General features: G+C 58.1%; 2 protein-coding genes across 24 annotated transcripts in view; one reads left to right on the forward strand and one right to left on the reverse strand.

The window, feature by feature from the left end:
• LOC114509216 (protocadherin gamma-C4) overlaps positions 1-4,866 on the forward strand; it is a 140,286-nt gene extending 135,420 nt beyond the window's left edge. For 19 of the 22 annotated variants that reach the window (XM_036014903.1, XM_028527433.2, XM_028527440.2 and 16 more), the window contains exon 4: positions 2,866-4,700. In XM_036014903.1, the coding sequence (XP_035870796.1) occupies positions 2,866-3,092 (227 nt within the window). In that variant the 3' untranslated portion in view covers positions 3,093-4,700. Of the gene's footprint in view, positions 1-2,865 lie in introns of all 22 variants that reach the window. The other 3 variants (XM_028527428.2, XM_028527424.2, XM_028527429.2) reach the window with 2 other exon arrangements.
• Positions 4,867-6,907: 2,041 nt separating this feature from the next.
• Positions 6,908-13,895, reverse strand: part of DIAPH1 (diaphanous related formin 1) — an 85,719-nt gene continuing 78,731 nt past the window's right edge. The window contains exon 28 of one of the 2 annotated variants that reach the window (XM_028527357.2): positions 6,908-8,886. In XM_028527357.2, the coding sequence (XP_028383158.1) occupies positions 8,729-8,886 (158 nt within the window). In that variant the 3' untranslated portion in view covers positions 6,908-8,728. The remainder of the gene's footprint in view (positions 8,887-13,895) is intronic. The other variant, XM_028527358.2, reaches the window with a different exon arrangement.

The following is a 13,895-nucleotide window of genomic DNA, read 5'->3' on the forward strand; positions in this document are numbered from 1 at the left end:
CTGTCTGCGGGGCTGGGCAAGGCCAGGACTGCAGCTGGGAAGGGCCGGAAGTGGCCCAAGAGGCCAGATGCCGAGTGTGAACGGCAGCGGAGCCAGGTCTGGGGAGACGCCAAGTCGGGATCTTGAGGGAAGTAAACAGACAGTCAGGTATATTTAGCTCTTGTGGTGCTGAGCCCTAAGGCCAGGAAGCAGGCTTTCTAGCCTAAATCCAGACTTTAAAAACAGAAATGGAGTATTTATGGCCCCAAACCCTCCTAGAAGTTCCCCTGGGTCATTGCAGGCTGCCTCCCTCTCAGGACACCCGGCCTCCGGCCCACGCAGGGCCTGACCTGAGTGTAAGCCGGGCCCTGGGGACAGCCCCTGAGGATGGAGGGGTCGGGTCAGGCCCTACTCTCACTTTCACACCCAGTGCCTTGCCCTGGAGCCAGAGAGGTTCCTGGAGCCCAGCCCAGCCGGTCTGTGGGGCTGCTGAGGGGGAGTGAGTATGAGGGAGAGAGTAAGGACACTTGGGAGGCTTCTTAAATAAACATTTCAGGGAGGAGGTGTGCTCTCAAGGAGCCTGTGGTTTGCAGGTCAATTGGCTGAGGTCTAGCTTGACCAGACCTCTCTGGGCTGGGCGGCTCTGGAGTGCTGCCTTAGTCCAGGGCGGGGAGGCGGGACCTGCGGGAGGTTGCAGGTTACTGGGCCTCGAGCTTGTTTCCCCGAGAGAGGCTGGTGCAGGAGAGGAGGCCAGCACCGCTTCCACCTCCTCCAGAGCAGAGGGCACTCAGGTTCTTTCTTGCTGCTCCTCAAAGTCTGTTTCTCTCAGGACTGAGAGAAGGTCCTGGCCCCAGCCCGGTGTGGGGTAGAAGGAGGGGCCGTTGGAGAACCGCTTCTAAGGAAGGCCAGAGCCTGCAATCCAACTTCTCCCCCTCACATTTGTAGACAGGGAAACTGAGGCCCCAGTCGTGCAGGGCCTGGGTCAAGGTCACACAGCCCAACCACTGCACCGTGTAGGGCCCGGCCGGTGGGTGTCAGGGCTGGCTCTGCCGTTCCTGCTCACAGCGGGGCTCCTCAGGGGTCTTGGGTGCATGGGGGACGTGGGTGGGCCTAGCTCCCAGCTACCAGTCAAGCCCTTCCTTCCTTTCTCTTTCTGCCTCTCTCCTCCCTGTTTCTCTCTGGCTCTTCTCTACATCACTCTGCAGTCCTGGCTCCTGAGGTCAGAGCTGGCCCCCTCCCCCAGCCCCTCCATTCCCAGGTGGGAAGAGGGAACGTGGGAGGGGAGGGGGCCAGCAGTCGAGGTCCCAGCTCCCTCCTGGAGTCAATTAGGGAAACAGAGAAATGTCCAAGCGGCCAAGGGGCTGGGGGAGGGAGGGAAAAGAAGGAAATGGGCAGCTGCTCCCTCCCCACCCCCTCCCCACCCCCCAAGGTCCTCTGATCGGGGATTGGGGGTTTGAAATGGAGCCAATAGAAACCCGAGCCCTGGAGTGAGAAGGCAGAAAGACCGAGGCTCATCCGTCTTTGCCTTCTCTCATGCCCCTCCCCCCTCATGCCATTCTTTGAAAATATTTCCTGTCTCTCTCAATCCCTGGTCGGTGTCCCAGGATTACTCAGCTTCTCCAGGCTTTAGTCACCCTCTCTACTCACCCCCAGGGTTGGGGCGGGGGCAGAGGGAGGCCAGGGGGAAAGCTCCTTTGCCGCCCTGGGGCCTTAACCCTCCCACCGCCGGCAGGAGGGCTCCGTGGCCTGCGAGCTCAGGCGAAGCCATCCAGCTCCCGGTTCCCTCCCCCTACCGCACACACACGCACTAGGTGGGGACGACAACCGCAGCAGCGAGCACGCAGCGCCTGGGCACTGGGCGAAGCGCTGCCTCATTTACGCCTCACGAAAGCCCGCTTCTGAGCGTCTCTCCCTGGGACGTGCACACAGACCGCCCGGAGAGCTGTTCCAAGGCCGACTCGGGGAGTCCGCCTTTCTGACACGCTCCCGGGTGAGGCTGAGCCAAGGCCAGGGTGTGTGCTGCCCTGGACCCCTGTGTCTTCTCAGGCAGGCCACTGTCCTTGATGTCACCTGGCTCTGACACTGTGAGCCTGAGATGATGTCCCGAGATCGTCATCTGCTCAGCCCCGTGGAAGACTGCGGGCACTGTCTCCTCTCCTCTCCTTTTCCCAGAGAGGAGTTTGGGGGGCCGTGCTGCTGCTGCTGCGTGCCCTCCCTGCACTCACACACACTCGGGCCTCACCCCTGCTCGGCCCTGTGCTAGCTGGTTTGCTCACGGGCTAGTCTTACCTTCTCGGAGCCTTGCTTCCCTGATCTGTGAAGTGCGGGCCTCACCGCACGCCTGGCTGGGCTGTCGAGCTGAGGTGAGAAGCGTCTTGCACGTGCACCATCTAGCAAAGGGCTTGGCGCAGAGCAGGCGGCAGTTGCGGTTCTGAAGTGAATGCCTGGAAGAGCGCCTGCTCCTGGTCAGTAACAGAACTGCAAAGTACCCGCTCTGTGCCGGGTGCTGGCTGGAAAAGGAGAGGAAGATGCACAAGCCATGGAGGAAGGGCCCCAGAAGCCCACAGCCTCGTGTGGAAACCCGAGCGGCTCCTTCGAGAAGGGCCAGGGCGAGGGTTTGAGAGCCAGTGCCTCAGCCCAGGGAGAAGGAACAGCTAGCATCTGTTTAGCCCCTGCCTCAGGTGAATAGGTAAAAGAGCTAGGAATCAAATCCAGGCTGTTAGTCCAGAAACCCTTACCTCTGCCCCCTGTGATGGAGCTGGTCTTCCCAGGGCTCAGGGGTGTCCGGGCTTCGTGATTGGCTGGCATTCATTAACTGCTTGTCCTCCAGGAGAGTGCCAGTGGGGGACCCAGAGGTTAGCCCCTGACTTTCTTCTGTCTCTGCAGAAGCTGCTGACGGGAGCTCCACCCTGGGAGGGGGCGCCGGCACCATGGGCTTGAGTGCCCGCTACGGGCCCCAGTTCACCCTGCAGCACGTGCCCGACTACCGCCAGAACGTCTACATCCCCGGCAGCAACGCCACGCTGACCAACGCGGCGGGCAAGCGGGACGGCAAGGCCCCGGCAGGCGGCAACGGCAACAAGAAGAAGTCAGGCAAGAAGGAGAAGAAGTAAAGCGGAGGCCGGCCCGGAGCCACAGGGCCCCCTCCCCCCAGCCCGCCCTGCCTCTCCCACCTGGACCCAGGACCGGGGTTTCCAGGGCTCACCCCCAGGATCCTGGCGGCCGGGGACACGCTCCCCTTGGGAAACAGAAACAAGTGCCCAGTCAACACCCCCTCTCTGCCCCCAGGGGATCGAATATGCAAAGGGAGTTCTGCTGGGAACCCCCGTCCAATCAACGGCTGTGCCGCGGGCCGCGGGGCAGTGCGCGCAGCGCTGATCGCGCTGCTGCAGTCACAGCTGAACTCCCCCACCTCCAAACCCAGTCAGGCCCCAGCAGGACCACCGCCCGCCCCCTCCCGCCCATGCCACCCCCTCCTTCAGCAGCTCCTCTTTCTTCAGTAAGGTGGGTGGGGTGTTGAGGTACCTGGTGACCTAAAAAGGTTCCTAGTTCTGAAGAGTTGAAAGGGCATCGTGACCTCTTGGCCTATCTTTCAATTCTCAAACTTCCCCCAAAGCGTGGTTTGGTGCCAGGCCTTCGCCTCCTTCCTCAGCCTGAGACCCAGCTCATGTTTTGGGAGACACGGTCACCATTCCATGGTACTGATGCTTGCTGGATTCAGGGAGGGCATTTTGCTGCCATGCCTCTTCCCGATGCCCTAGGGACCAGTCGTTCCGTTTCGTTTTGTTTTGTTTTGTTTTTCATTGTTTGATGTTCCCACTGCATGCTGTGGCTGCCCCTCCCTAAACCAGAGACTTCACTGCATGTTCCACGACAGTGTGGGGTGGTCGGACAAAGAGGGAAAGAGTGTGTATGTGGCGGGGGAGAGGGTGGATACATCTTGACCCATCAGTTAACAGTTATCAGGAGGCTCTGTATGTCCCCAGGGTACTGACCAGAGCTTTCCAGCCATAAACCAAGAACCCGGCTGGACCCTCACCTCCCACAGGCTCGGGGCTGAGCGGCCAGCACCAATGATCTGAACTGGCGTTACAGTCCGAGGAAGGTCTGAGCAGGTTCGGGACCAGGTCCCCTGGAGAGATCAGAGGGGCCTCTGAGGGTGCTGGGTACTCCGGAGGTGCCAATAGTGGAAGGATCAGTATGCCCCCCGCCCCCAGGCCTGGAAGGGAGGGCCAGCTAGGCCGTTCATGGTTGCTGGGCTGGGGAGGCAGAGGGGCTAGAGCAGGGATCAAGTGGACAGAACGTCTCAGCCGCAGGATCAGGCTTCTCCACGGGGCCCCTGCATTCCCCAAGGCTCGGTCCTTCACCTTGCCAGGTGCCATTTTTTCTCTGTTAAGGCCACTGCCCAGGCCCCCGGTGTGCCCCCTAGTGGCCAGGGCCTGGTTCAAGTCCCTAGTGCCTCCTTGTGCATAAACCTAACTCTGCCCACCCACTTCTACCCCCGAGTCCCGTTCATGCACGGGGCTGAGTGAGAACCCCACCCTAGTCCTTACAGTAGTGTAGAGACCCCTCCCTCCCTCCTTTGGCTGGTGTAGAATAGCCAATAGTGTAGTGCGGTGTGCTTCCCTGTGATGGCGAGGTGGCAGCGGGCAGCGGGCTCCGCGCAGCCGTCTGTCCTCGAATTTGCCTGCGGCGGCCCGTGCTGTGTTTTGTGCTGTGTCCACGCGCTGCGGCGACCCCCTCCCCAATACTGACTCCTATAAGCGCTTCTCCTGGCATAGTCACGTAGCTCCCCACCCCTTTCCTGTGTTTCACGCAAGTTTTATACTCTAATATTTATATGGCTTTTTTCTTTGAAAAAAATAAAAAGGTTTCTTCTGAAAGTTTGAACGTTTCTGTTTAATATGGAAGCTCCTGACTCGCCTGGATGAAGTACCGAGCTGCGGGGTGCATGCTGGGCGGAGAGCGGGATCAGGAGGCGATTATGGCGTTTGCGTGTTGGTCTGGTGTCGTCGCCATGAGCCTGCGTTTGACTGTCAAACCTGACTGTGTATGCTCGCAAGACCCTCGTGCATATGTAATAGCGTGCGACTGACTCAGTGTGCGGGCAGATCTGGATACCGCGTGTGTCATCGGCTCGCGGGTCCATTGTGGGGGAGGGACGTCAGCGCGGCGTGTCGGTGTGCAGTTGAGTGTGCAGTGGGATGCGCGGCTGTCTCCGTGCCAGGGCTAACAGAGCGCCAGTCTCCAGGCAGAAGAGGAGACCCGAGCGCGGGGGCGGACGCGGGTTGGCGCCCAGCAAACCGCGCTGCAGAGGGGGCGGGGAACCTCTCCTTAGTGCCAGCCCCTTCGCAGCCGCGCCGACAACCTCCGAGCGCCTTAGCGGGCTTGGTGGAGGGGGCGGGGAACTTTCCTTTGCTTGTCTCCCTCCGCCCCCGCTGCCTCGGGGATTTGGAAACACCGCCAGAGAGGCGGGGGATGCCGGAGGCGATTCTTCGAAGTCCGCGTCCGTAGCGTGGGCCTCAGTTTCCCCGCTTGGAATTCATCTTCCCTCTCGTCTCTCAGCAGCGGAGCCAAGGAAATTGGAGGGCTCACCTTCTTGTGCGGGGGTGGTCTAGGGGACTGAAAGGACGGGAAATGAGACAGCCCACTTCAGGTCGCCCTCCCACCTTCCCCTCTCTTTCGTGCTTTTCCATTCACTGGTCCGCTCGCCCGTCTCCCTGCCTGCTCAGCCTGTCTCCTCGAAGCACAGTGGGGTTCCTAGGTGGCAGCAGCCAGAGAAGCCGCAAGAAGCACAGAGGGAGGGAAGGCCGGGAAGGGCAGAAGGAGAGAAAGGCAGACCCACTGGGGTGATCGGGCGGGCCAGTGAGGGTGTGCCCAAGCACCGGGAGGGAGGAGGCCGTTTCTGGGCTGCCTCCGCGCTGAGCCTCTCAGAGCTGGGTCCTTCAGTCTGTTGTCATGGAAACCAAGCTTTCCAACCAAGCATCCGGGGGTGACTTTCCTGCGTGGGAGAAAGGGTGGTGTGCGCAGCTGCTGAGATGGAAGCAGGGTTTTGCGTCTGAGAGCCAGGCTGCGGAGGGTGGGGAGCCGGGCGCCTGGGTTCTATTCTAGGCACGGCAGTAGACTGGCAGAGCGTGAGCAGCTGTGGCCGGTCCCCTAATTGGTATGTGTGCCTATGAAGCTTTGAGCCAGAAACGCGTGGCCTCTGGGGAGGAGGGAAAGAGGAAGCAGGCAGCCCACCCCACATCTCCAGCCGGACTAGGGAGGCAGCTGCCCAGGCTCCAGGGCTATTTAAAAGGCTCTTATTTCCAGTTCCAGAGCCTGCCCAAATGGGTTTGTGGTCTCCTCCAGGCCCCTCCCTGCCTATTCTGGGCCTGCGCATAGATTGTAAGGTTTCGTTGTGCAGGTCAGCACGTGCTCAGACAAGTATGACTCTGGAGCAGCAAGTCATCCGGAGCATGACCTCTGGCGTCTGACCTCTGCTGGGCAGGCTCAGGCTTCCACCCTTGTCAGCCCCTCTAGTCTGGATCGTGGTGTGTGGCCATCAACGGGGGTGGGGGGAGGGGAGAGGAGAATAGGAGTCAGATGTTTCCTTCAGTGAGAAGCACAGGTATTGCCAGGAAACTATGACACCTGGGAGCAAGGGAGCTGGGCGGAATTTAAGGGTTCCAGGCAATTCCAAGCCAGGAGGCAGCAATGACGAGGGGTGGAGGCCTAAACGGGCCCCACTCCTTTATGCAAACCGCAGGGCAGAAGCCACCATGTGTTAACCATCAACACCAGCCGGCGTCTGGCACAGGAAGGGCACCTGGGACTTCTTGACAATGATCTGTCAGGCCAACCAGGGATTTGAGGCAGGACAAGATGGAGGGGCCTGGATAAGAGCGAAAAGAAACAGCTCCGACATTCACACAGGAGGCGGTAAAGCAGTAGTTTCAATGCTTTATTAACAGTTGGAGACAAACCCAACAAACTGGAGGTGATGACATCCCAGAAGCCCAAGAGGTGAGGGAAACAGGTTTGCATTTTGTCCCTTATTTACTTATTTTTTTATGAAATGCATCTTAGCAAAAGTAGATTAAAAAAGAAAGGGTCAAAGCCCCAGATGTCAGCAGGCAGAAGGAGGGGACCTAGGGAACAGCAGGCCCCTCCCGCCAGTCTTCCCGGGAACAGCTCCGAGAAGCTGCCACTGCCCCCACACAGGCCCGGCAACCAGAGCCCTTCTTCCCAGCCGCTGGGCTTCCTGCAAGTGCCCTCGGTCTCCCTAAGGACTCCCGCACGCTGGAGCCATGGTTCTGGGCCGAGTCCTAGCAGTGCTTTCCTCTCTCCCTGCCTGGCGGTGGGCAGATGACAGCAGCACAGGGAGGGCACAGCACCACCTGAGCCAGAGTCTGAGCTTCCTGAGGCCGGGGCCACCGAACAGTGTGGCCTGCCCGCTGTTTCAGAAGGGCACAGGGCTGTGAAGTGTGGGGGCACTCCTGTGCCCACTCCCCCAGAGTGTCCAGTTAGCATCTGCACATTTGGCTTGATAAATATATTAAATTTATAAAAACTCTGTGGTCTCAGAGCGCCACTACCCTCAGGCCTGGTTCAACTCAACCAGAGAGGCGCTTCCTCCTGCGCCCACCCGGACGCTGGCAGAGCAGCTGCCCCGGCCCCGAGGGCCCAGAGGCGTGGCAGCTGAGGTGCAGGTCCCAGGGCCTGGCCAGGACTGAGGCCCGAGGGGAGTAGCCCCAAAGACTCTGGAACCTGCCATCAAGCCTCTTATATTATGGAGGAAAAGGGGAAAAGGAAGATTTATTTTTCTTAAAAAAAAAAAAAAAATCTCATACAAAAATAGATCCATTTGCAAAACAATTTCTCAGCCAGGAGGCTCCACCTCCCATTTTCTTGGAGACAGAGGGTGAGGTGTTGGGACGGTCACAACACAGCCCACACTCCAGATGCGACGCACCAGAGCTCCGGGGAGGGCACGGGGCGGGACCACGGCTCGGTAGCCGGGGGCTGGTGCAGAGGGTCCAGAGAGGCAAGGGCCCAAAGCAGGGCAGCAGGCTGGGGCAGACCCACAGGGTCCCTGTGTCCTTCCTGCCAGCCCACACGCTCTGGCCAAGGCCACAGTGGAACGGATAAAAGTGGTCCTCTTTGCTGTGGGAGGCCTTTCTCAGGAAGGTGGAGTAAGAGTGGGATGTGCCCCCCACTTCCTTAGAAGCAGCTCCCCATGCCACACCGCTAGCAATAAATAACTGCCAGGAGAAGAAAGGGTGGAGAGGCAGAGAGGTGACAGCAATGAAAGGCGGGGTAAAGCCCAAAAGTTCACAAGCCCCATGCTATTCTCAGGGCCAGAAAAACCACAAAAGAAAAGCACAAACTCAGCAAAATTGACCTACAGGAAGCCCACTGGAAAGCCAGGGGCCGAGAGAGCAGGCGGGCCTTGTCTGAGACAGGCCTCCAAGTAACAGAGGGAGACACTTGGGGTTAAGGCAGCAGCAAACACGGAGCCTGCTTTGGTAACGCAACAGCCAGGGCCGGCTGGGTTGGGCTCAGGCCTCCCTGACACTGCCCCTTCCTTCTGGCCTCCAGGCAGTTGAAGCCGAGTGTCATGTACAGAGAGCAGCAGGCCAGAGAGGAAGACAGGGTCGGTTGATGGGAGTGGCCACCCCACGGGGAATCTCCACGATCCTCAGGCACAGGCTGCAGGGCAGGACGGTCTGCGGCCCACGGAGGAGCTGCCACAGCCACAGGACCCAGATTAGCTGGCACGGCCAACCAGCTCCATGGCTTCCTCCAGGATCGTGGGGACTCCGTCACTGCCCTTGGGCACCTTGGCAGGGACAGCAGTCATGGCATCATCCTTGGTCAGCTCCGAGGCCAGCAGAGAGGTGACAGCACACCCGGCCTTCCTGTTGGCTGCAAGGGAAGACACGAGAGATTTTGTCCACAGAAAGCCCAGCCTCTGACCCGCTCTGAACTCCAGGGCAGACGTTTATAGCCAGACGCCACACAAACGTGGCTGCCCCATCCCGTTCTCAGAGGATCCTACTTTGAAGGAGGAGCAGAGACCTAGGAAGACGTGGAATGCACCCCTGGGTCAGGGTGCAGCGAATGTAAGAGTATGGCGCAGGCAGGAGCGCAAGCCACGCTCTTGCTTTCCGTGTGAAAACAGGACAAAGGTGAGGGTTCGATCCTGGTCAGGGCGCGTTTAAGAATCAACTGATGAATGAGCAAATAAGTGGAACAACAAGTCAGTGTTTCTCCTTCTTTCTCTGAAATCAATCAATAAAATATTTTTTAAAAACAGCATAACCCCAGCCAGTGTGGCTCAGTTGGTTGAGTGAAGTCCCACAAACCAAAAGGCCAGGGGTTCCACTCCCGTCGGGGCACAGGCCTGGGCGGCCGGTTTGGTCCCCGACTGAGGCACCTTCGGAAGGCAGCCAAGTCGCTGTTCCCCTCTCACATCGATGTGTCTCTTACTTTCTCCCTCCCTTTCCCTCTCTCTAAAATTGAAGCTTTTTTAAAAACTAAAAAAAAAAACAACACAAGGGTTTGAAGGCAGTGAGACAGAACAAGGCCCAAGCGCTAACTACGTCACTCAAAGAGAGAGAAAGCCCCCAAAGTCAGTTTTCTCCTCGCAATGCTGTTGGAATTAAACAGCCTCCAGCCTAGCAAACAGTGTTCCTCTTGTTTTGTGGGCACTTCCCAGGAAGCTCCGAGGCTGAGGGCAAAACCCCAGGGAGGCTCCTGCAAAGAGGAGCGGCAGCGCATGCTGACATCACATGCCTGTCACACTGGCGCGCATGCCCCAACCCTCACGCCCTTCCCTCAGATGCGCACACACCTAGCTCGCCCCCCCCCCCCCCCCCCAGCAAGGACAGCAATGCCAAGAGCCCTACTGCGCGTCTGGGGGTGGGGTGGGGATGGGGAAGGGTAACGGGGTGATGAAGCTAAGTTGGGGAAAACAGAGCTACGGTCAGGGATGGCCGGGAGGGGCCTCTACAAAGAGACCCCAGGCCAGTGGGCTACGGGACTGTGAGGAACCAATCAATCCACGAGCTGCTGTTCTAGCCGCTGGAAGCTGTTCCCGGGACCCTCATATTCATTCGGGGAATCCAGATTTATGGCCCGTTCCCTGAACACAAAGGCAGTCCCCTGGGACTGTGCTGCCAGCCTCTCCCCACGGCCGGGGAGCCGCACGGACCGACCGCAGGCACACCCACCCAGAGCTGCCTGTCTGAGGCGAAGGCAGGACACACAAGAGGCCACGAATGCTGACTCCATTTCTGCCAAGTGTCTGCAATGGGCAAAGCCATAGAGACCGGGAAGTAGATTAGTGGTCGCCAGGGGCTGGGGGAGGGGACAACGAGGAGCGACTGCTAATGGGTATGGACTTTCCTTCTGGGGTGATGAGGATAATCTAGAATTAGATAGTGGTGATGGATGCACGGCCTTATGAATATACTAAAAAACACTGAATTGTATTCTTTAAAAGGGTGTATTTAGGCATGTGGTTTGTATCCCAATTTAAAAAACAAACACTTGCCGGGTCATGGGAAAGCTAAGTGGAGAAAGCAGCAATGTAAATCCGAAAGGAGCAGGGACAGAGGAAGCCTGGGTCTCCTAACCGCAGGCTCCACCCCCACACGCAGGCTCCACCCTACACGCAGGCCCCACCCTACACGCAGGCTCCACCCTACACGCAGGCTTCACTCCTAACATGCAGGCAGCTGCGCCCCACTGGAGGGAAGGGGTCCAGAGGAGCCAGTGAGCAAAGCACCCAGAACACCTGTGCCTTCTTCAGGCCAGCAAAAAGCTTTCGAGAGGGCAGAAGCCAAAAGGGTTAGAGGGCCCAAGTCATCACCGGGGCTGTTAGCTTCTCTGCAGAACCACTGTGTTCACACGGCAAAGGCGACCAACGGGGCAGCAGGGAACGCATAGCATGCCCACCAGTTACCAGTTTGCGGGTGTCCTCCTCCTCCTCCTCCCAGGGGCACAAGGGGCTGTCTAACAAGAGGAGAAAGGAGAGTGAAGGCCCTGACCAACAGACAGACACGAGGCCACCTGGTCACAGGTGGGGGGTGTGACTCTGGGGCTGTCACACGAACCACTCCTTGGACCACACACATAAAATACTGCCTCGGACCGGGAGGAACAGCGCCCCGCAATGCGACCCGCATGGTCTGCAGCACATGCTTCTCCCGTCTTCCTTCTCAGTCTCTCCAGCAACTTCTTCCTCAGACCCCTTAGTTTCCACTCCCTTCTGAAAGCCTGCCCTCTCCGGTCCTGCTCCTCACGTCCAGGAAAGCAGTAGTACCACTCCATTGCTCCTTTGAATTTAGTCTCCAGAGGTTCAGAAAATCTGCAACTATCTGTGTGTGAGTGTGTGACGGGGGGAGTGTGTGCACGCGTGGAAGTGACTTCTGACTCCGACCCCAGGCCTCCGGGACACCTGTCCTCGGCCACGAGGGGGACGTCAGAATCCACGTGGGGCGGGTCTCAGCCTCCTCTCTGGCTTCTTCCTCCCGACCAAGGCGACACCAGTTGTACCCGATCGAGCAATGCTTCCAGATTTTAACAGAATCGAAAAGCTTCTGATGCGTTAGAGTTCGCACAAACCAGAAGTGGATGGTCAGCGGGGAGCCAAAGGCCAGCATCGGCCACGAGAGCTCTCATCAGAACCGGGAACGGAACTGAGGACACGGCTCCCACTGTGTCTTCAGGGCCCCGATGAAGCTGGGCAGCTCGGACAGTCTGGAAAAGCTGACCCTCCCCCTCACTTCCCCAACTCGAGCACTGCTCGGACGGCTGAACAGCGGCCACGGAGGCAGACACCCCTTCTGCCCACCCGAGATCAGGAGCGCCGCTAAGTCACAAGGGAATGGACCGTCCCACAGACGGGGGCGAAAGGGAACAGTCTCGAGACCTCGGTCGGAGCTGAGGCCAGATTCCCAGAAGTTGGGGGTGAAACACCAGCAAAATCAACCATACAACACTATGTAGATGAATCAGAAAAAGGTTAATGGCCTGGAAAAAGACATTTATAAAAACACAGGCTAGGAACTACTACCGAAGAGGAAGTGCTCTTGTTAATAAGCTTCCTTAGGGAAGAGGAAAGTAGGACAGATGGGGCGATCATTACCCTCCTAAAGAACTCATTACTGCTCAGTCTCCTAATTACGATTCCTGTCCCACTTTCACGGAAGTGGAGGAAGAGTGAGTAGTGGTACACGACACGCTCTTCCCCTGCTACGGACAGCGGTCGGCGGAAAACTGTCTGAAGCGGTTCCACCACGCCCAGGGCTCTCCCTGCTGGGAGGCACGGAAGGGTATTTGTGGCCTACCCTGAAGGTCACTGCCACCTGCTGTCCAGTCGTGTAGGCTTAGTGCAAGTAGCCCTGGGCGAGGCTGCGCAGAGGCGGGCTACAGTTCTGGCTCTGCCACTGTCAGCCAGCTCTGCAGCCCTGGGCTAGGCCGTATCTGAGTCTTAATTCCTTTTGGGTCTGAGGAGGTGAGGTGCTAATCGCTAGCGGGTTTTAGAGTCCTTCCCAAGTCTAAAGTTCTGTTCGTGCAGGCAGTCTTCAGGGGAGCGGGGAAGTAGCAGAGGGAAGGGAAGGGAGGGATGAATGTCTTTCTTCCCTTGACTTTCTCCCAGTGAGCAGATGGCCTGTATAGAAGAGACTGCAATTCAGACATGGACATAAAGTTGAGTCATTAAACCACAAGCAGACTCAATCATGAGCCTGAAATAGGAGCAGTAACATAATCACATGGATTCTTCCCCTGGACACTCGAACCATTGTCCCCCCACACCCTGCGGTCACCGCAGTGTGCGTGTCACTCTGAATGTGCCGGCCCTGATAGTGGCCCTCCTCTTCCAACTGCTCAATGTGGGCTTTGTGTGCTGGTCCCTCCCTCAGGTCTCCAGAGACAGAAGATTTTTTTTTTTGAACATTCCTTTAAATCCTAGGGAGAAGGTTAGTGTCTTTCTCTGAATAGGACAGCTGCCTCTGCGGGACCCAGGAGGGCTGCGAGGCAGGTCTGCTTGGCAGCGCTTGCTTCTTGGCTCAGAGCAACTGGCCCGCAACGGCAGTCAGAGACAGCCAATCCGCCCCGAGTCCCGCGGCCACTGTGCGAACCGGGGGCCATCAGAGCCTTTACAGTTCGAGAGTGGGGCCCTGGGTCCAGCCTTTTTTATTTTCTTAACCCTACCGTCACTACACTAACAGCTATTAGAGCTGGAAAGGGCCCCAAGGCCATTTCCGTCCAACCCTCCCTCTACACATGAGATAGAGCCTGTCCCGCAAACTTGTTGTGCAAGGTCGCCAGGACGGCACCAGTTAGACTTGACTCTGGGTCTTTTGATCCTAGTCCTGTGCTCTCTGCACCCACTTCAGTGCCTGGTCTGGTATTACACTCAGTACAAGGCCTCACCGCTCTGCACGAGATGAGCGCACCAAGGTCTAAAGAGCTTACCAGAGTGACTAGAGACGCCCCCCTGAGCGATGCTCCCCGATGTGTTCAGCCCAGGGCCCAGAAAGATACGGTTACAGGGTGCAGCCAATTTAAAAAGTACGTAGTTTTCATTTTCACCTTCTTTTTGCATCAGTATCTCCTATCATAAGCCTCGTCCTCTCCTTCTTGCACTGGGTGACAGTACTTTGACTAATTCGGGTCCTCTGTGGAAAAGTTAGGTTCTGACAAAGTCGCTGCTTCCTCCGCCCGGGAACCCTGGCTTCCCCACTCGGGAAGAGTGGGGAATGCACGCCTTCCCACCCCCCGCTGAGGGAAGCCAACGATGTCTGGCTGCCTGTGGACAGGAAGCATCTGGGATTCCAGCACACTTCCACAGGAAGAGGCTTGAAAGGGAATTCCCCACCAAATCTGATGCAGGTCGGACAGAGGAAATCCGTGAGGTGCAACGT

Source organism: Phyllostomus discolor, chromosome 13, assembly GCF_004126475.2.
Source record: "Phyllostomus discolor isolate MPI-MPIP mPhyDis1 chromosome 13, mPhyDis1.pri.v3, whole genome shotgun sequence".
Taxonomy (NCBI): domain Eukaryota; kingdom Metazoa; phylum Chordata; class Mammalia; order Chiroptera; family Phyllostomidae; genus Phyllostomus; species Phyllostomus discolor.